Here is a 22,615-nt window from a genome sequence, read left to right on the forward strand (position 1 = left end):
CAACATTTGGAAGCCTGTATCATCCTTCCACAACTTGATGTCCTCTAATTGTGTGGAAGTCCCATTCCAAGAATTCCAAAATAGGTGCAGTGAGCTTTTGTGGACTCTGGGAGTTACAGTCCAGGTATATCTAGGAGGCACAATATGGAAGAAAGGCTGACCTATATTCCTAAAGATACAATACGTAGATTTATCTAAAGATTAATTTCAGACATGCCAGGCACTTACAAATTAAGCAGTATTATTTTGAACTATTATCACCTATGCAACACTCTGCAGAGGAATTGAGGGTGCGTAAGACAGGGACACAGATTCGCCAATTTTTATGGAGAGTGTATATTCAGATACTAACCACTTAAAATTGATGGCACTCTCTCTCTCTCTCAATATAATCTTTGGATTATTAGATAAAGTTTTGCCTTACAATAGTGAAATAGATAGAAGCCATAACTGACTGAATCCCATTGTTTAGGGATTTCCTGGTACTGTGAAATTAAAGTGAAGAACCCAATCTACCCTGGCATGACATTACTCCAGGGGAGTGAGCATTCAGCAGTGTGATGCAAAAAGTTGCAGGGTCTAACTGTAGCTGACCAGCCTTCAGTTATAGAAAGCTAGAAGCATGTACAGAATCATTCTTGCACTTTCTCTTTCCCTCTTTGGAGGGGTTACATTTAATTTCATAAAGAAAATTGTAAAACTGACTTTCACTCTGTGTCTTTTTTTCTTATGCAAAAATGTCTGGTAACCCAATAAGCATGTCCTTTGCATTTGATTACCCTTAAATGAACAACTAGTAGTTTGACTTGGAGCAATCAGCACAGTTTTTATTTCATACTAGATGTATCCTTGTGGTTTAGTATGTATCATTATGTATCTGTAGTTCTACATATTGAAATGGTAGTTTCATTCCCAAGAAAACCAAACAATATAGGAAAGGGTAGGATAGCAGAAGCATATATCCAAAGTTTCTAGGCAGTCAAAGCTCATCTTTTACCTTAAAAATAATATACGAATAAATTAACATCTGGTCATGCTGAGTCTCAAATAGCAATCATGTTAATTATGCCCGTCACTCACCCTTGTGTTAGTATATGAATACATACATCAGAATACAATTTCAACAGATTCACAACGATCAGGGAAAGTTGCAAAGATAATGGCTAGATATTTTGTCTTTGAATTAACACTCAATTGTCATAACTACATAATCATATTGTTTTCTTGCCATAATGCAGAAATGGATCCACTGTCTTCTAGGATAACTTTTCAGCTTTCCAATCCAATCTACAGTCCTGGAATTCCTTCCATCCCCCACTCAAATAATCGGGTCTGAGATTTACTAATATTTTTTAACATTAGTCACCTTCAGACAAGTGCTGTGTCCTGCTGCAATGCTAACACAATATGCTTAGTTTGAAAGCTTGTTCAGTAGGCACATATTGCCACAAACACACTTCTCATCAGATGTTTTAACCATTCTTTGAGACTTTCCAGGTTGCCTGAACCTACTACTATCTGGAAATTAGGAACTGTAGTCTGTAACAAAGCATTCCGGTTTTCCAAAACCTAAAGTGGTCATTCTGATTAGAATGATATAATGAAGCATAAAGCTAATTAAACTGTGATGTGGGAGAGATAACATTTATGCACTTGTTTGACGTTTTTTTGTAAAGATAATATGCTAAGGTTGCAGTTTAATCACTCAAGAATACAGCAAGTAGTAAAAGAAAGCTGGCAGTGATGCTAGTGTCATGGCCCAAGGTATTTTTATATTTATATGGTTACATTTAAAACCTCAAAAGTCATTGGTTGCTTCCACAGTAATTGAGAGGAATAACAGATGAAAGTCTGAGTCAGGTGAGACTTCCACAAATTGAATGGAATGTACAGTATTTTAACAATACTACAATTTCACAATTTTGTTTTTAAAAAGCTATCATACGTACACAGCCATAAACATTGTTCTGAGATTATCTGGAAATAGGCCAGATTTCAGAACATAGTGCGGTTTCTTTCATTTAAATGGAAAAACTTTATTGTGTTTTATTTGGATAATTTTGACTTAGATAAATGAATTTGCAAATTATCTCTTGCAGGAAAAGGGGAAAACATATACTTCTTAATTAGAAAAGAACAGTAAACTATTCTTCAGAAATCATTAACAAAAATAGGATAAAGTATATATCAGAAGTTCTCCATATTGTCTGCAAAAGATGTAACTGAAAAAAAATTCTCTAGAATGACTTATTAGAGGCTGCAATGTACAAATTATGTTTTAGTTGAAAGCATTTGTCATATTTCAAAGCATTTTGTGAAACGATGCAATACTGTATGAAATTGATTACTAGTTTTAGCCTGCATCAGGGGTGTCAAACTGCGAACCCATGGGCTGGTTGCATCATGCTGAGGCCGTGCCCACCCCAACCCTGGCAATGCAAAAAGTCACGATACATTGCAACATGCAGTGGTGGGATTCAGCCGGTTTGCACCACTTCGGCAGAACCGGTAGCTAATTTTTTGTTGCCCAGGCCCAGAATGGACTTCCAGAAGTGGCATCTACCCAGAGAACCGGTTGTTCACATATTTGAATCCCACCACTGGTGACACATCATGTGGCGTGGCGAATTTGACACCCGTGGCCTACACCACAGCCTCCAACCTAAATTAGGGGTCCAGTGGTACTGTAATTGCAACACAGGCAAGGCTATAAACTGCTCTATATAATAGTAATCAGACTTGAAGAAAGGTAAAATAAAACCATTAACACATAGACCAATTATTTTTGCTTGCTGCTTATCTTTCAAAGTCCTGACCAGTGATCTGATCAGCTTAGTGCTTTGCCATATCTATTTCACCTCACATTCTTCTAAATAGATGAGTTTAGCATTATTCGCATCAAATAAGGAGTATGGCAAATAACTGGTCACTCTACTTGGCTTTGAGCAGGCTTTGCCTTGAATTCTAGGCCGCACACATTTAAAGATTCAGAGAAATCAGAACAGGTTCAGAGAAAGATGATGAAATTAAGCCCTATGAAGAGGCTGAAAGAACTGGGTGTGTGTACAGCCTTGAAAAGTTGACAGTGGCATTTTCCAAATATCTATTCTACCCCATCCCAGTCACTTCTTTGTGAGATGAGCAGCTATATAAACTAGATAAATAAAAGTCACAAGTGACATGAACTCTGAATTCTCATTAGGGAGTGCATGGCACGGAACAGATGTAAGTTACAGGAAGGCAGATTGTTAGAAAAAGTTTTCATTTGATAAGAACCAATTACCTGGAGGGCGGTGGGTTCTCTCTATTGGTTATTTCAGTGGTTAGGTAGGCATGTTTCTGGAATGCCAATTTAAATCCCTACCCTGAATAGGCAGCTGAACTTACTGACCTAAATTATTCCTTCTAATACCAATCCCCCTCCCAACTTTCATTAAACATGGTAAAATTTCAATTCTCTAAAGTATGCGAAATTTAAAATTAAAACATTTATTGCCAAGAAAGAAAAAAAATCTGCTAATCTCACTTTAATATTTTTCTTTCGTTGAAACCTGCAAATTGTTTTAAAATTTTATGGATGGCGTAAGATGTGAATCAAACTACTGTTCCTTAGTAAATTAGAGACAAGTAATGTGAATTCCTTCAGATGTTTTAAATCACAATTCCCACAATCCACTGTTAATAGCTTTGCTGGCTGAGACCGATAGCAATTGTGATCCACAACTTGTAGAATCTGCCAGATTGCCTATCTGTCAGGGATGAACAGTTTCTAGCAAAGTGCAGATTGAAAGGCCTAAACATCATTTAAATGTAACAACATATTTTGAGGATTGTAGTTGCAAAAGAAAAAAAAAAACAATAAGCAACACAGTCAATCTTTATTGAAAACTGAAGTATTAATACATAACAATTCCTGTTACATAAACGTGCTTTTAAGAATTTAACTCTGAGCTCATCTACTCATTCGATTGTATAATAAAAATGAATTTTACACAATTGGCTCAGAATGGAATTGCCACTCCTATGTGTTGATGCAAAAGATGTGATGCTTTAAACTTCTGGAAGACAACATTGACCTAAACTTGGGGAAAAGTACCAATACAACTGTTTTAAGACAGTTTCTTTTTTTTAAAAAAAAAAGTTATATAAAAAGGAAACCTGTGCCTATTTCATAACAACACTATTACTGGGGCCTCTTGCACTTCTGTTGCATGCACTCCCCTTTTCACCCCACAAGGGCAGCCAATAATAGCACTACAATAAAATCCCACTAACAAATCCATTCTACTAAAAACAAGTTTGTACAGCAGCAAGCTAAGTGAAGCTTCCACAGTTTGCTTGCTAAGTGCTCAAAAGTCATATCAGATTAGAAAAAGTCATATAGATACTGATGACAGAGAATTGGAAGTCAAACTGTTCAGACTATCTTGGCATGTTAAATTGGCTCCTGATATTGGGATGCTCAAATAGCTCCATGTCATTTTAGAAAGAGTGCCCATTTCATTTAAAATAGCTACCTCAGTATCTCATAAATACCAATGTCTTCGGTAGGCTGAAGAGAAAATTCAAGGATAATACAACCCCTCCCCAGTTACTTGTCGCTTGCTGTCTTTCAATCTCTACTGACAGGTTGAACAAGAATTAGATGTTTAATATAAATGCAGCTCCCTTGCTGCACTGCTCTCTCCCTTTTGCTATTATTCCACATGGATGGGATTGTTAGATATACTGAGAGTGACTACAGAGGAAAAAATTGAGAGGGAAAGCCAAGTGCAAACAAACACTGCACAGGTTAAAAACAAATCACAAAGTGATTTCTAGATTGGGGCTCAGTGTTTGCAGGCAGAGGCAGAAAGGGAATGTACTAAATTAGCAAACCACCTAATGCAGAATGCAATATTAAGCTTCACTGTCAGAAAATGATTATCAATATCTTTTTTTTTTCTTGCCCCAGAACAGACCCTTAGTGTTGGGTGTTTGCTTCTTAGAATCAACAGAACAATGTAATACAAACTAGTTGAAAATGTTTTGCTTCCCTGCATTTTGACTGTAACAAAATTAATTTAGTTTTATAATGCCAAAACCGAGCAATAAGAATGCTCAGTAGAAACACATAAGAACAAAAGGTTTTCCCTAATAAATTCAAAATTCTCCACTGAAGTTAAAATGACTTTGCAATGGTCATGGAATATTGACTATATGGAATCTGTGCCAAGTTTTAGTCATGACAGATTAAAAACTCTGCTCTCACAGGGTTACATTTCAGGAATCCAAATAAAGCAAAACTTCTTCCTTCCATTATCTCCATCGTGGCATCAAGACACATTTTGTGGTAATGTATGAGCTTCTCAGAGTATTTCAATGTATGTCTACAATAATATTTTAGTTATACATTTATTACCTCAATTAAAAATGGGAGATTCAGTTTCATGTCAGTTGGTTAGCATTAATACCACTGATTACATCTACAAGTATTTCTTGGCCAAATATAAAGTAGAATGTGTCTATTTTGCTATTTTCAAAAAAAAAAAAAAAAAAAGACACTTCAAATATTGTGTTATCTAGTTTGAAAATGTCTCCTAAACAATGCCTTCAGTATTATTTAAAACCTAGCCTTTGAAATTAAACTCAGATCTTTTGTTTTCTCTGTTATTGCTGTAATATGTTACTGTATTCCCCTCTAGAGCTGCATTTGTTTGAAAGCAGCTTGATTGGAGCCTTGTCTCTGCTGCATCAACCTCCTTTGAAGGAGGAGTTTCAATGCAGCTACATACTAAGAATCAGAGGCTTTACCTCACCCACCCTCCCATATAGGAATTCTAACCAGGGAACTAACAGCCAGGAGGAAAAAAAACCCACAATATCCTGTCTAGTACATCCATTTGAAGTACAAACTTTGTTTCATAGTCATGCTTTTTTTAATTATTTGCAACAATATACCAAGCTATATACATCCTCTCATCACTGTGCTTTTGGTTACTTTCCTACTGACGCGATCGGAGGTATGGACTTATCTCCAATAAAATATCATTGCCCCCTCCCCCCAAATTCTGGAAGGTGCAGTAATTTTTGCAAGAAGTACTATTCCTCAAGGGAGAGCATAGTACTATTCCTCCATTGCAGATGAATCCCATAACACAACTCAGAAAAAAGTGCTCAAAGTCTGATTACCCTAAAAGCTGTTACTATCACTGTATTTTTTTTTTAAAAAACAACAACAACAACAACCAAGGAAGTATTTGGAAACTGAAACTTGAGGAAAATCAAGTACAATTTATCTTTACCATTTACAAAGTGCTGCACTGGCTACAGACATCAGGACATTTATATAAAGAGATAAGCTTTTATTTTCAACATGTCCCTGGCAAAACTATTTTTCAAAACTCACATGTGTGATAATGTGGCAAGAAACATTTAACTTTAAAAGCCTGCTACACTGGCTGAGTGTCCATACTGAATAATTGATAAGTTTAAGGAGCACTCTTCAGAATGACGACAACGTCACAAATGGAATAGCTAAGGAGACCCAAATGGCAAGAAAGAAAGAATTTGCTTGTTCTATGGATACAGAACTTTCTCGGCTGCAATAAGTGCTCAAGATTAAAATGTAAGAATACATACGATTATGTTGTGTCACTGGCATTTGGATAAAGATGTTATATAAGGATCCAAAGAAAATACATTTTATGTAAAACAAAAGAGTATGTTATTGTTCAAACGTCGTAAAAGCCGCTTCAAAGGGATTTGAGGCACAGAAGATTCTTGCCTCAGAAGAAAAAATAGGATGGTAGTACTAAAATCAGTTTCCAAGCTACATATAAGTAGTTGTAATATCTGATTTAAAAACTTATCATCCCAATGTTGGGATGCTCAGTCTCACCATTAAAAAACACCAACAACTTGCAAATATTTTACCAATACTATAAACTAATCTACAAATGTTAAGTTTAAAAGGGAACATTTTAACCTTTGACTACACTATTTATTGCAGACAGGAAATACTGGGAGTAATAATTGGTGCCAATTCAAAGAAAGCCCTTGATTGCTTTTAGCACTGAAATTAAAACCTAAAATAAAAATTTAAAAATCCCATAATAATTTTGGTGCACAAACTGGTTCCAAGACTAGCCCTATATCGCCACAGCATTGACTGAGGTACTTCTACAAAGACTCAAAGCTGCAGGTAAGGAGTTCAGAAGTGGTTCGCTGCAATGAAACACTGCATCTGTTTTCTTAATTTCAATTTTTCCAAATGCAATTTAGGAGGTAAAAAAGTATATGCCCAAGATTATGCCAAAAGAAAAGTATTACCAATCAGAATCTTTGTACTTGATCACTTTTGAATTTAGTCCTACTTTTAGGTATATTCTAACAATTGCTTCCATACTTGGTTCATATCCATGCTGCAAGGAAAATAAGTCAATAAAATGATTTAATTAGTTTGCTCCCCTTTAATATATATAAAAAAGGACATTTTTCTTCAGAATATGTTGAATTCTTTTCTATTGAAATATTGATATGACTATGTTTTTACAAAAGAAAGCTGCTCAAACTATCAATCTGGCCAAGATTAGCCCATTTTTGTTGGAAGGGTGGACCTGAACAAAATTGAACAAAATTCTATTTTACAGCAGTGTGGAAATCATTGACATCAATCACTTAAGACTGTTCTTAGGAGGTAAACCATTATGTGGATGATTTCCCACCAAACATTCCAATGATGATTAATGATTTAGATAGCAAGACTTTTAACCATATTTTTCCTGTAATATGTTTTTGTCCTTGAGAATGTCTATATTAACACTGAAACCAAAAAGTGGAAATATAAAGAACTTACAAATAACAAATGGTTCCTTTGCAAGATTTCTACAAAATCATTTTCCAGTCACTGAACTGGAAAGAAAAATACCACCATTTTTTCTCCCTTTACCTGGTGTCTTAAAAGGTTAACACACTTGCTAATTAGAATGATGAAAAAAAAATCACTGTCACAATTCTACCTCTTTAAGACCCTGCAAACATCACAACAGTGCATTAGTGATATAAACTGTAAAATACTTTTCGGCTCCTTTGGATTTTGCATATGACAATTTTTGCATCAGTCAGAGCGGTAGGTTGAGCAAGCTTTGCGAGTTTTAGACATGCATTCAACTAGATATGAATCAATAAATTTATACTCCCTTTAATCATTATAATTAGCTAAAAATTGCAAGACAGTCCACAAAACAGGATTTGCTTTAAGACTAACTGCTGGAGTTCCAAGATGTAAGATATGCAGCACTGGGAAGTCTTCAGTGGAATTAGTGTTTAGCAAAGGATTGCAAGCATTCAGAAGAAACAAGTCCTGGTTGGAGGCATGAAGGCTTCAGCACCAACTTTTAAACCTCAATTACTTGATTGCATATCTCCCATCTTCAAATCTGCATTCAAAAGGAGGCAAAAAAAGAGAGCTAAATATCCAGTCTGACTTTTGATAGTCCTACACTGGCGAAATCACTACAGCTATAAATATATGAATACTTACACTGGGTAATGGTGATCACCACTGTGGGGGCACATAACTATAGGTTGGAGTTCCTGGAGCTCGATAAGTGGGCATTGTAACTTGGTGAGGGGCTACGGGAGTTGGGGAATGTGTTGTCAACAAGGTACCTGGGGAGGAAAAAATATTTCCACACTTAATTGCTTCATAATTAACACTCTTCGTTGTTTATAAGTAATTTTGAAGTTGTTTCAGAAATTATGTTTGCAAACTCTGCCGTCCTGTTTTTGTTTCCCTAGCATTTTGTATCAGTCTTATACAGCCTATGCCTTCCAAATATTTTAGGACTGTAACTCCCAGAATTCCCAATTAAAATGATATTAAGACATGGCACAGAATTAAATTCACTTCTTGCATTACCATGTTAAAAGTTCTCTCTGCACTTTGACAGGCAACTAATAAATATTCTACAAATCAGAATATAGGTAGTCCTCCATTTATGACAATTGAGCCCAAAATTTCTGTTGCTAAGTGACAGTTAAGTGAGTTTTGCCCCATTTTGTGTTTCTTGCCACAGTTGTTAAGCTAATCACTGCAGTTGTTAAGTCAGTAACCCGTTGTTAAGTGAATCTGGCCTCTCCATTGACTTTGCTTGTCAGAAGGTCAAAAAAGGTGATCACATGATCCCAGAACATTACCACCATCATAAATATTAGTTGCCAAGCATCTGAATTTTGATCATTTGACCATGGGGATGCTGCAATAGTTGTATGTGTGAAAAACAGTCATAAGTCACTTTTTTCAGTGCCTCTGTAACTTCGAATGGTCACTAAACAAACTGTTAAGTCAAATAACTACCAGTACTTTGTATACAATTCACTTGTGAGGCTCACTGTCACAGAAGGGCCTGCATTTTAAAATGTGTTTGATAGATGAAAGATTATTAGTTACAAGAGTCAAGAATGTTAGTGCTATGTGCCAAAGAGATTATCTGTTTACCAATGGTTGTCTGAGAATTTATATGTAGCACCCAACTGGCCCCACTAATGAGTATCAACTGCTCTAAAACACCAATACCACACATCACAGACTGTTGGAATAAAAGAAAATTCACATACCTGCAGACATTGCCATTGTGGTCCCAGCCACCATTCCCATGGTGACACCATTTCCTCTGGGAGGTGGAATTGGTGCTGGATACATAGTTGCAGGCATTCCATTGGGCTGCACAACTGTAGTGTGATGGATTACGTGGGGTGGTGCTGCATATAAAGGCTGTGTGTAGTAAGTGCCTTGCTGTTGAAAAAAATGGTTGGTTTACTAAAATTCTTTCCAGTACTACTGATATATACTAAAAGGCCACATGGTTTCAAGGAAATGCCATTATTTTATTTATACACATCAGGTATGAGTCGGGCCCTTCAAAAAGGAAAAAAAGAGAACTGATTACTGTTCATCAGTAATAATGAGTTTTCAGTTCTCTCAAAACTATTCCTAATTAACTGCTCAATCAATCTGAACTAATTGGGAAGCACAAGTGTAATTGCATGTTAACCAGAATTGCTGGCATATATCTCTAAACAAGCCAGAAACAAGAAGCCAACAATCATGTTGTTTTGAAGGCAGATTATCAACTATAAGCCAGAATTCACTAAAATTCTGATTTATAATATACAAATGATTAATGATTAAACCTCCGCCCCAAGCCATCACAGCACTAAGAATCTAGAAAATGACAACAGTTCCACTTGTTATATAATTAACTCAAAGAACTCTTTTTACCTGTGCATATGGATTCTGCTGTGGATAGGCACTTCGAACTGGGTATACTGCAGTTTGGTAAGGATTGGGAGATGAAGAATAAGGAGGCACTGTACCACTGGTAGGTGAGCAAGAGACTTTATATGGTGTGCCTGGTGTATAACCTATATTAAAAGATAGCCAAGTGTCAACATTGTGTTTCAACAATTTGCAATATTCATATTATTAAACGGTGAAAAACAGCATGATCCATTTTTTTTCCTAATTAAAATAGGAAGAAATTGCTGCCCACAACGTATTATTTATTTATTTAAATGACTATCCATATCTCAACATGACAATTATGGGCAGCTAACAACAGTTAAAAACACAATATTAAAATAAATATAAATTGGCAGCCAAAGTTAAAAACCCTACAATCAATATAATCATCCTGCAGCCTCAGCCCTCATGTCCAGAGATGGAATCTCTATAAGCACAAATAGAACAGTAAAATATGTGCAATGATCAAGAATAGTCAAGAAAGTACTCAGTGTTTAATATTTAGAAACACAAAATAATAAGCACAATGTAAAAAGTAATGTTTCTTATCATTTATTCATCAATTTGTATGTTGCCCGACTCTCAATGACTCTGAGAGGTTCACAAAATGTCTAGAATGTTATGGCATAAAACTACATTCTTGATTACTACTATTGTCATACATTCTGGATTATTGCCATTACAAAATTTGATAAAAAGTATTTACAGGTAGTTCTCCAGTTACAAGGGCTTTGGGGACTGGAATTTCCATTGCTAAGTGATCCAGTCTCTACTACTGTGGGTTAAATTATGGTTGAAATTAGATTTATAGTTTATTTTGGAATATTCTAGTATAGATTTGAAGTCTAGAATCTGATTCAGAATGGATATAGGAACATCTGGCATAAATTAGAAAGAACAAAGCTATTAAAGGTCAAATGATTGGAAACATTCCTTGCTGACTGTGGATGTTTTTAAACCTAGATCAGAAGAGGTTGCTTACCTACTGAATTTAGTTCTTTCTATAATACCTAAATACCTTTTGATTCCTTCCCTGTCCACTTAGTTCATTATTCAGTTTCTTCACCCTTTCCTTTTCCTTTCTTTAAACTAGCTTCATTTTAAGTATTTTAACCTTTCTTTAGATTTATTGTCTACACTTGCAGTATTACCATTTTTCAATTTCAATTACAGCAGTTGGGACATTTTCTTCATCATTTTTTTCTTGAACATTAAAAATTAAAATATTCATTTATATTGCTCTTCAACATATTACTATAATTTCCACAAAAAGCTCTAAAATACTTCTAGCATTCCTTCACCTGTTTCATTGCTGAATGTTCTTTGTTCAGCCCTATTGTGCAAAACCAAATCTTTTTGCTTTCATCAAAATTGTGCTCCCTTTTGTCTCCCTATTTTCATCTTAACCATTTCTTTGATTACATTATTTGCAACAATTTTTCCTATATACATATTATACAATGTATTTCTTTCATCCTCATTTTTTTCAGCTATAATTTTCTTACATGCATTTTTTCTCACCCACGTGGCAATCACGTGATTGTGGGACACTGCAATTCTTATAAATGCACACCAGTTGCCAAATGGTGATGGTGATGATGATTATGCGAGGTGGGGACATTGTGATGTTCACAACTTGGAGGACTGATCGTAAAACTCTTTTTTCAGTGCTATTGTAACTTTGAACAGTCGCTGAACATGCAATCAATAAGAGAGGACTATTTGTACTTTCCTTCGTGTATTTAGATTATCTTCATTCAAATCTATTGCATCTTTACTTTTTTCTTAGTGTACAGACATGTAACATTCCTCCCTTCCATTCTATTCCCTTCTTGTTCTTAAGCATTCACTCTTCTAATGTTCCAAATTACAATATTCTATGCACCATGGTCACTACCAAATGGCCCCATATAGATCTCTGCCAGTTAATATAGCTTTGGACAATCAAGGTTTTCACATGAAATTTTTAGTGAATAATATAGAGAAGGCTATATTATTTTACTTAGTCAGATCTGTGCAAAAACCAAGTTCTCTGTTACTAATGTGGACAGTAACAATCAGTTCTGGCAAATTTTGAATAACATGCCACCAACACAACCAAGGCCCCGCTTTACCCCAAGCATGGTCACACTATTCCATGCAAGTTAGGAGATTTAATCTAGAAACTAACTTGTGACCCAATATACTGTTGCACACATACCACCAACCTGGAGGCACTTACAGTGCAACATTGAACTGCTCTTTCTGCAGAAGGTACACACAATGACATTGTTGAACTGCTTTTACTGTTACAATTTTTTTGGGGATTAATATTGAATCGGAATCTGCCTTCCTGTAGCTTAAATCCATTATTAAGTATCGTGAGCTCTGGAATATCGGAGAACAGTCTTTATCTTTTTCAGTATGACATCCTCTCAAGTATTTGAAGAATAATATTATGCCCCCTGCGTCTTCGTTTCTCAAGGATAAACATTCCCAATTTCTTCAATATCTCTTCATGGGACTTAGTTTCTTATCCCCTGATCATCCGTGTTGCTCTTCTCTGAGCCTGTTCCAGTTTGTCTGAATCCTCTTTAATATGCAGTAATCAGAACTGGACACAATACTCAAATTGGGGGCCTGACCAAAGAAGAATAAAGTACAACTATTACTTCCTCTGATTCTGAAACTACCAGTGCTAATATACTTTAAAACTGCATTTGTCTTCTTTGCAGTAACCCCCCCCGCTACAGATTAATATTCATAAATGAACAATTCCAAATTTTTTATAAGCATTATCATCAAGTGAAGTAGTTTCCTATCATATATCTACTTTTTCCTAGGTGAAGAACTTTGTGTCTATTACATTCTATTATTTCTAGCCCATTTTCTTTTCTACCAAATTATTCCTGATTTTTTTCCTATTATATATTACCTACTGTACCTATTTTGTGTTACCTAAGTGGATAACCATACTTTCTACCTCAACCACACCCACTTTTCAAATGTAATCTTTCAATATCCTAGTCAAATCAGATCTAAAGGCCAAGGAAGCTTTCAAACAAAGAGTTATTGATATGGCTGCAATACTTAAATGTGTCACATCTTTGAAGTGGCTGATTCAACACAAATCAGCCTCTTGGTTAGAAAAATGTTTAACAAGTTACATGTCTGAACATTTCAGAAGAGCTTTCTCTAGAGCTCAGTTTGAACAACTGAACTCCATTGGACATGGGAGAATTCATGGAGTCCCACTTAAAAAAAGACACTGCATTTGTGGAGCACCAGCCATTGAAGACACTGGACACATTCTTGTTGACTGCAAACTGTTGTCTGTTGTGTACTTAGATTCCTATTTAAAAACAAAAAAATACTGGAGCACCCAGGAGAAACAATAATACCGTGTTTCCCCCAAAACAAGACCAGATCTTATATTAATTTTTGCTCCAAAAGACACATTAGGGCTTATTTTCTGGTTAGGGCTTATATTCGGGAAAATACGGTAGTAAATGCATCCGCCTGGCTGATAATCTTAACTGGGGCTTATTTTGGGGGTGGGGCTTATATTATGAGCATCCCGAAAAATCATGCTAGGGCTTATTTTCTGGTTAAGTCTTATTTTTGGAGAAATATGGTATTTTTTGCAGGAAACACTAATAAGACTGCAGTCTTCATTTCAAAGGCCAAGAGAACAAGAGAGAATATCCAGATCAGACTGTAGTTAACTATATCGGTGATAACATTATGAAAGTGTTTTATTGTTTTCTATGCATTTCTTTGTATTTTTATATCAGTTTTATATATGATACGGTCAACTGAGTTAATAAAGTTTCTACAGAACTAGATTGGACCCTGTGCAATTCATTATCTAGTCCACTCTGACACAGAATTATTGAGGAACATTCTGTTTTTCCAGTTAGTTCTATATACTTGTCATACCTTACAGTTCACAATTAGCTTGTTTATCAGAGCGTCATGGCATATTGTCAAATGTTTTGCTGAAGTTAAGATATATAATGACTACAATATTCACACAATCTATTTAAATTTATCAGATCAATTACTCTGGCAAATACCAGTACCAATACCTGTGCATTAAAAATCCTTCAATTGTTTTCAAGATGTTTGTAGTTAATTTGCTTTACCAGTTGTTCTCATTTTTTTCAGGTATCAATTCAGACTGAGAGTCAATTATTATATATATTCTCATTTTTGAAGAATGACAACTTTAGCCTTTTTCTAGTTATCTGGCACTTCTGTTCTCCAGAGATTAATTTTGTAAACAGAGCACTGTATTTCATAAACAGGTAATTTTAATTGGATGTTATTAATGTAACATTTATCCTGGAATCACATACAAATTTCTGAGATACACTTGAAAACATGCATATATAATAGAGGCAGAAATTTCCAGAATTAAGGTTAACTGTAACTTCATTGGCAAAGTGGGAAAGTATGCATGTTAGTGTAACTACTTTTCCCTTTGGGGTGACCTGGTTTTCAATTTAAAATTGTTTTCCATCAATACAATGTAACGCTGTTTTAATACCACAATGGGTAGTTCCATACCATTATCTCAATAAACTGCTTGAGGAGACCAGTAAGCGGAACAGAATTCAGTTCATGATGCAGATAGACCAGATACTTTAGTGCATCCTAATTCACAGCTAAACTCCGAACTCCCTTAATGTACTAATAATTCCTTGAACAACCATCAGGAATTCTCAAACTTAGAGGAAGAAAGTTTATGTATCAACATATACAGGAAGAAAAACCTGCACTGCTTTCTTCCTGATAATGGCCAAACTTTGATCTTATGAGACAAAAAAAGAGGACTAAAAAGTTCAGATTATTCCAGCCATTCCTTCAACTCTTAGGGCTTCCAGTAAAACCCACCCTTTCCAAGACGATTCCTCCTTGTTCTTTGCTATTGTGTACTTGTGAATCTTATCAATCTGTGACTGTCATACTAAGCCTAAGAAATGATGGTGAATGTGTATTGAGGGCAAAATGGCTCTCAAGGAAAGATTATCTTAAAGTATCTCTGGTTTGATGAAGGAATGTTTCTATGGAGATGGTCTTAGTTTAGCTTGCACTGATATGACAACTGGCTACTTTGGATAGGAACAAGGATATAATATGGCTTAAAATCCAATCCTGTTCCTGACATCATTGCCTAAAGGACTAGTTTGTCAGAACTTAAATATAATGCCAAATGGGAACTTCAACTCAACACAAAATCTTGTCTTAACATTGAGGCATTCTATAATTGTAAAAAAAGAGGGCTAATATAACAAGGCGCTCCATCCCTGCTCATAGTTTTAAACTGCTCTCTCCATATCACGACAAAGAATGATTGTGAAAATGGACTGTATGTTCCTATTATCAAAAACGTAGTGAAAAGGCTATTCTGAAGGCAAAACCCATATCTACCCTTTCTAACAAATAATTTGGGGGTTCAAATCCCACTTATATATAAGCACAATGCTATTCCTCTGAGGGTTACCATGCTTTTCTAAAATACAAGATGGAGAAATGTAATCAATGAAGAAATATCCAGCATGTTATATTTTCCTGCTTTCCTTTGTGTTTGATATTTTCAGATATAGAGATTCTGCATGAAAGTATTTGGCTACTTAGTGTTTATATGTCACTTACACTATCACAGATATCAACATATTCAATATTGGAAATAACTTAAAAGTTTACATTACTGAAATGTGCAGTAGTACCATATACCTGTTTGGAATGTTGGATTTGCTGCAGGATATATATTAGGAGAATAAGCAGGAGCAGCAGCTGCATAGCCCATTGGGAATCCAGCTGAAAGGAACAGTTGAAAATTATTTTCAATATTGTACTTGTACTATTATTCAACAAACTTAATACTATTGTTTAATATAATTTCAATCCATAACATGAAGTAATACCTTATATTTTGTCATACATCATTTAAATGCCTGAACTATTTATTTATTTAATTAGCTCATTGATGCTTTTCAAAAAGAGCTCTGTTCAACTGGATGCTCTCCATAGCTGTGGCTTGCAACACAGAATTCCCAACAATGGATATGCCATGGAATGCTGAGAACCGGTTCATATATCTGGTGGAAACTGACATTGGGGAAATCTGGTCAAAATTCATCTTTTAACTTCAGTGCAAAAACCTATAGTTTATGTCCTAATCTTTTGGCCATAGAATTGAAAACAGTATCGTGACTTTTCATTTTCTATACCAAATAGCATAGATATACATAAACAAAACTATTTTAAATTTTCATGTCCTTATGTAAAAAGGAAAGAAGTTGATGGCACACTCCCAGGTCAATACTTTCTTTAAAGTTACTTAACAATTCCAACATAGAACTCTCAGATATGTTTGGAATTTAGGGAACTCAGTCCTAATACATCTTGATGCTATCATGTTTGGGAAGTCTGTAGTCATTTGTGCAAACTCAATTCAGAATTGAGATAATAGCAGTATCTGATTTGATAAATAAGAAATCACAAGAAAGTTTTATGAGATTAAATTGCATACCTGGATACCCAATTCCTTTGGCATTTGCAAAGGGTACCCCAGAAGATCCAGGACTATAAACAGGATTCATGATTTCAACAACTGAAGGGGAAACGTCACACAATTAGTAGACTATAATGCTTTAACAGTATGAATTATTTAAATCTGCTCCCTTCTCTACTATGAATATGAGAATATTACAAAGCACATCTCTTAGTAGTGCATCCTGTATATATAACCAAATATGACTGTGAAAGTAGTAATGATATTTGAACAATTGTATATTGTACCAAGTAGGTTAACTGATAATATTTCTAACAGTGCAAATCAGAGACTGACATTTATTCCATCTCAATTTTCAACAGGACTTACTCTATCATGACAACTTAGATATAGGGTTAGTTATAAATATTTGGGCTCCATAGGACTTCATAACTGAAAACAAAAAAGTACTTTACTGGGCAAGCATGAAACACCTTTTCTTGTGTTTGTGTTTCAGCATGGAAGGCAGCCATCCAATCACAGAAAATATGCAAATGCTTCAGTAAATTGCAGAACTTACGTATGAGCCCCAAGTATGCTTCAAAGCACCTTTCTATATCCAAGTCCAAAGTACTGAACGTTATTAAATATTTCCATAAATTAGTACACTTAAAATTGCAAACAAAAGATATTTACAAGTACATTTCACATCGACGAGTAAGCAATTCCTATAATCTGCAAAATTTCAATAGCTATAAAATACTTTTTAGGAATTGGATTATGGATACTATATTGCAAATATATAATCCTGTAATATATTCATTTGTGTTATGAATTTTGAACAGATAGGTTTTAATTTGGTCCTTGACAGTTTAGTGGTCCTTGACAGTTTAGTAACTGTTCAAAGTTACAACTGCACTTATGACCAATTTTTACTTCACAATCACTGCAGCTTCTCCATGGTCATGTGATCAAAATTCAGACGCTTGGCAACTGACTCATATTTATGACAGTTGTAGTGTTCTGGGGTCATGTGATCACCCTTTTGTGATCTTGACAAGCAAAGTCAATGGGGAAGCTAGATTCACTAACAACTGTGTTATTAACTTAACAAATGCAGTGATTCCTTAACAATTGCCGCTTAGCAACAGAAAGTTTGGGCTCCATTGTGGTTGTAAGTTGAAGACTACCTGTATTCTAATTTGGGGAACAAACTGTGCTTCTATTTTGGAGTAGAGTCATGCTATTTAATCGGGAAAAGATCTATTCCTACCAGCTACCAACCAAGCTGATATTAAGAACTTCTAATGCCTAAGGACAGGTTGACGGGGAAAAAAGGATTTATTAGTCAAATACCGCACTGAATTATCCCTTACAAAATTAACCATAACTAGGAAAACTAATACTAGTCAGTGAACTACAGTATATCTAATTCACCAGGTTGCATTAGCAGAAGTTTTCACATAGCTTTCAAAGACAAATAATTTGATTAATTTTGATGTAATTACTGTGTACTTAACAGAGACTAATGTTTTCTCTAGTTGAAGTTTTAGCTGGCAAATAACTTCAAATTTCATTGTATTTAAAAACAGATTTCTAAGCATCTGCTCAAGAATTCAACATTTTTCTAGACAACTACAAGCAATATAAAATTCTACTAAAAATATTCACATAGCTTATCCCAGCTAATTTATTTAGAAACAAATGTTACACAAAACATTTAAAAGAGGTGCTTTGCAAAATAAGTTGCCCTGAGTGAAGCACACTCCTCCCTGAAGGATTAAAGCAGCTATGTTCTCAGCTCAATTGCTTTAAAAGGTTTCCCACTGAGTACAGTAACATGACACAGTTGCTTCAACCATTCCAGAGAATATAGCTTCTTTAAACTTTTTGGAAGATGCTTAGCTTGTATCAATGTACTCTCCAAGATGCTCCTTTCAAATGTTTTACATAGTCCTATTAGAAACTATACAGGACAAGACAGAACCCTGCAAAAACCTCTATGACCTCGTTCAAGTGTTTAATAATACAGAGGGCCATGATAAGTTGCACTGCAGCCATCCAGTCCAAACTCTGGTAGGTTATCTCTCTGGAACTAAGTTACCAATCTCATTCACTCTTAAGTATATAAAAATAATTTTGGTGTCCTGCATTTTAACTACAAATGAATCAACTGTCGTGATTTTTCTTCAATTTGTGTAGAATGTGTCTCGCTGTAAGATATTACAATGATCTCTGTACATTTATATACAGAAATAGGGAGAAGGTTTAAGTCCATTTGCAAGGAAGCTTGGATTTTAAAAAATCCTACACACAAGAACCACTCTGATTAGTTGGTCCCTTCCACATTATGTTTTAGTTTGACAGCAGCAAAACATACAGCATCCAATATTAGATCCACAGATACCAACTGCTGCAACCTATAATAATTAAGCATGTGAATCTGCAATTTTAAGGAGAAAACTGAAGCTGAAAATAAAAACCACAAATTTTATAGTAATTAATCAAAAGTGTATTATTAAGATAGTTCCACATTACTATAGACTCACTATAGGCTGCTTAAGTTTCATCTTCAAAATCAAATTCTTTTGTAGTTCGCATCAATATATAAACACTATTGATGGTCTTACATGAACTATTTAAATGAATAAAATTTTATCTTAAAAGCATTACATATGATTTATTTTAATAGACTCCAAAGCAGGAACATTTGTTGGTAAAAAAATCAAGGGGGGTGGAAAAGATTTTTTCCTCCCCAGTATCCTGAAGCTTTCTAATCTTTAACTGAAATGTACAAAAGCAGTTGAAAAAGACATTGTCTTAGCAATCTTAGCAAGTCATTTCATTTTCACTGGCAAAAAATAAGAGTTAATATATAAGGCTATAAAAATGACATATATTTGTAGGAAATTGTTTATTCAGGGACTTAATTTCCCTAAGGGGAAAATTAACTTGATTTTGAAAAATCATTAATTTTCCCCTCCAGGGAGAGGATGACATACAGCTGTTTTGATGCCATAATCTAAAGTGTAGAAGAATTTCCTGTCATCCACTTTCAGAGCAGGACACAAAACAAATAGCATTGCCCAAGTTTGTCCTATTGCTGGCTGTAATCATACAACACAATGAATCAGTGTGCCAATTACTTTTGTTTTGCACAATGTGTAAGCATAATATTGAATTATACTTCAATTGGTCAAGCAACTGAATGAGAAAACCATGTGTATGTCTTCTGTAGTACCATCACTATTAATTTTAATTTTAAATTCTAGTAACTGCCAGTAGTTTAATATTAATATTAGTATTAGAACAACTCAAACATCAGCTACACAATTCATTTTATCGGCTATTTTGATAGGGAACTGGAAGGATAAATGCCAACAATCTACAGCAATCTAATCAGTTACTTATACATTCTTCACTTTACAAATATCTATGGATGAAGCTGAATAAATAGAATGTATGCATTCATTCACTGTTTTAGGATAAAATCAATGGCACTAATTGATTTTACACAACTTGCTCATCATTTTAATTTTGATGACCCAAAGACCTAAATTAAAACATTTCAGTTTTCAAGCTATATTTTGAGAAAGGGCGCGCTTTTTTCCTGCAAGTCATTCAAATATACAACCAGAATATATACAAATTCTGGATAAAAAAACTAGAAATAAAATAGATGGAGATTCCACTTAAGAAACATATTTTATGCAGCTGGGCTGTGACCTTGGAATGATTATGAATTAGTTCCAAAAGTCCATATAAATATGCCAGATTAGAGCTGAAGCACCTACACTTCACGTTTAGTACACCCACCATATAAGAGCATGATTTTGACTCTCAGCATGCATACTAAGTACAAACTTGAATACAAATCTATTTTAATTCTTATGTAATTTTTGGTCAACACTGAAATCCAGATTAGATTCAATTGCTCCCAATAACCCAGGCTAACTGATAAATCGGAATTTATTCTACCCCCAAGTAACTGTTCTGCTGCCTCACTTTCCAGCTTTGCATCAAAAGCTGCTCCCCCCCCCCCCAAAAAAAAAAAAAAATTATCCACCCTTTATCAGCAGCCCCTCGAACAGGAAAACAACAGCGAGGTCTAGCTACCCTCTTTGCAAGCATCGCTTTGCAGACCCAAAATGAGAGGCAGAGCTGGAAGGCCAAGAGACGTGAAGGCAAGCGGGTGCCTCAGAAACGTTTCAAGAGCGCAAGGGCGCCCACAAACGCGGGGTCTGCCGCCGAGGCCTCGGCTCGGCCAAGCATCCGCAAAGCCGACGAGCGAGAAGGCCGGGAGCAGAGGAGGCAACTCCCCGGGTCGACTTTCATCCGTGATGGGCCCCTCGGCAAAGGTAGCCAGAAGGAGCCAGCCTGAAAACGACCTACAGCCCCCCCCCTCCCCTCAGGCAGCGGTTAGGGAGAGGGGAGGGGAGGGGCCGAGGTGGCGCTCCCTCACTCACCCAACAGCAGCGTTTGGTCGCGGCGGCCCCTGCCCGGCGGTCGCTCTCTCGCTCTCGGGGCCTGAGGCGGGAGGGGGCCAAGCCTGGGCGAGGGCTACTGCCGCCGAAAGCTGCCGCAAGAACGAACCCTTCCCGAACGCGCCTCGCCGTCTCGTTCTCCTTCTCTTTTCTCCGGAGAACTGCGCAGCAACCCAGCGGCCCAGAACGTCACATCCGCTCGTCGGCTGTGTGCAAAGGACGGACGATGCCCGCATACGTATGAAGCCCCCAAAGGCGAGCCAAGAACTGTTGTCACATGCGGGAGGAGAGAGAGAGAGAGAGAGAGAGAGAGACGCGGTTCCCAATCACGTGGTCGGAGGGGGTTTGGCGCCCTTGCCATTAATTGCAAATGGAAGCCGCGTCATCTTTCTTTTTTCTTCAAAACAAAACAAAAGAACTTCGAATTTAGAGATTTGAGAGTTAGCCCTGGGTAATAAATTAGACCCATGTTCACGATAATTCAGGCCATAATTTTATGTACAGATATGCACATTATAATAAGAGTCCAAAAGACTGGAGGTTGTTAATATGTACAAAAGTCATATAATCTTCTTAAATGAAAAGGACATGCCGGGGTGTAACTTCTCTAGGGGTAATTGGTTTAGTATCTCGTTCGTGTAAATGTACACCTATATAACAAAATTTGTTTAGTTGTTAGCCTATTACAGCCACAGTTACACAAAGTGTTAACTTATCAGAAATAATTGCAATATTCTGTTGCAATGTAATTTCTCTAACCTAGAACACAAAATATGTAAAACAAGGATCTCAAGAAAGGCTGCACAAAACTGTGTGTCTTACTATTTGATCCAGAGAAGGGTGCAACAGTGTTTTACTTTCAGCAAAACTGAAAAAAAAACATTGAAATGTTCCTGCTCCATTATTCTTTACCTTCGTTAATACAGTGAGCTACCTAAGAGTAAATATGTGCAAGGATGATTCTGAAGTCCTTAAACTTAACAAACATGAATAGACATTTAAATGCAGGGGAGTACTATCAAAACTCAGGAGTAGATTTATATTATAGAGAAATGGATGCAAAACTGTAAAACTAGTTTATCAGTCAATGCTCTATTTCTGGCTGAATGAAAACTATCCCTGTAAAATTATGAATTGTCAAAACACAAGATAGGTGCAAAAATTGTTTTAGCTTTTTACAGTGATCATACAAGGATTGCAGCACTGCAGCATTTTTTTAAAAAAGAAATTCAGGTGCCTCAAAGGGAGACTCTAGTTTTTGTCATGAAAGCCACATATATGAAGAGAGGAAAAATGACGCATTCCTGCAGTTTCAAACCATTAGAAGGTTGTGGGTTGCTATTGGCCATACTCAAAGGACTATTGGGC

The 22,615-nt window shown here is 35.9% G+C and overlaps 1 protein-coding gene across 1 annotated transcript; it reads right to left on the bottom strand.

Moving 5' to 3' along the window:
• Positions 1 to 7,075: 7,075 nt before the first annotated feature.
• Positions 7,076 to 21,312, bottom strand: FAM168B (family with sequence similarity 168 member B). Its single transcript, XM_015818504.1, has 7 exons — positions 21,230 to 21,312; positions 16,803 to 16,883; positions 16,004 to 16,087; positions 10,265 to 10,407; positions 9,601 to 9,778; positions 8,525 to 8,652; positions 7,076 to 8,420 (listed from the first exon to the last, which is right to left on the bottom strand). The coding sequence occupies exons 2-6, from the start codon at positions 16,870 to 16,872 to the stop codon at positions 8,540 to 8,542; spliced, it is 588 nt and encodes a 195-aa protein (XP_015673990.1). The 5' UTR covers positions 16,873 to 16,883; positions 21,230 to 21,312; the 3' UTR covers positions 7,076 to 8,420; positions 8,525 to 8,539.
• Positions 21,313 to 22,615: the final 1,303 nt, after the last annotated feature.

Source organism: Protobothrops mucrosquamatus, unplaced genomic scaffold (assembly GCF_001527695.2).
Source record: "Protobothrops mucrosquamatus isolate PMUCROS unplaced genomic scaffold, P.Mucros_1.0 scaffold755, whole genome shotgun sequence".
Taxonomy (NCBI): Eukaryota; Metazoa; Chordata; class Lepidosauria; order Squamata; family Viperidae; genus Protobothrops; species Protobothrops mucrosquamatus.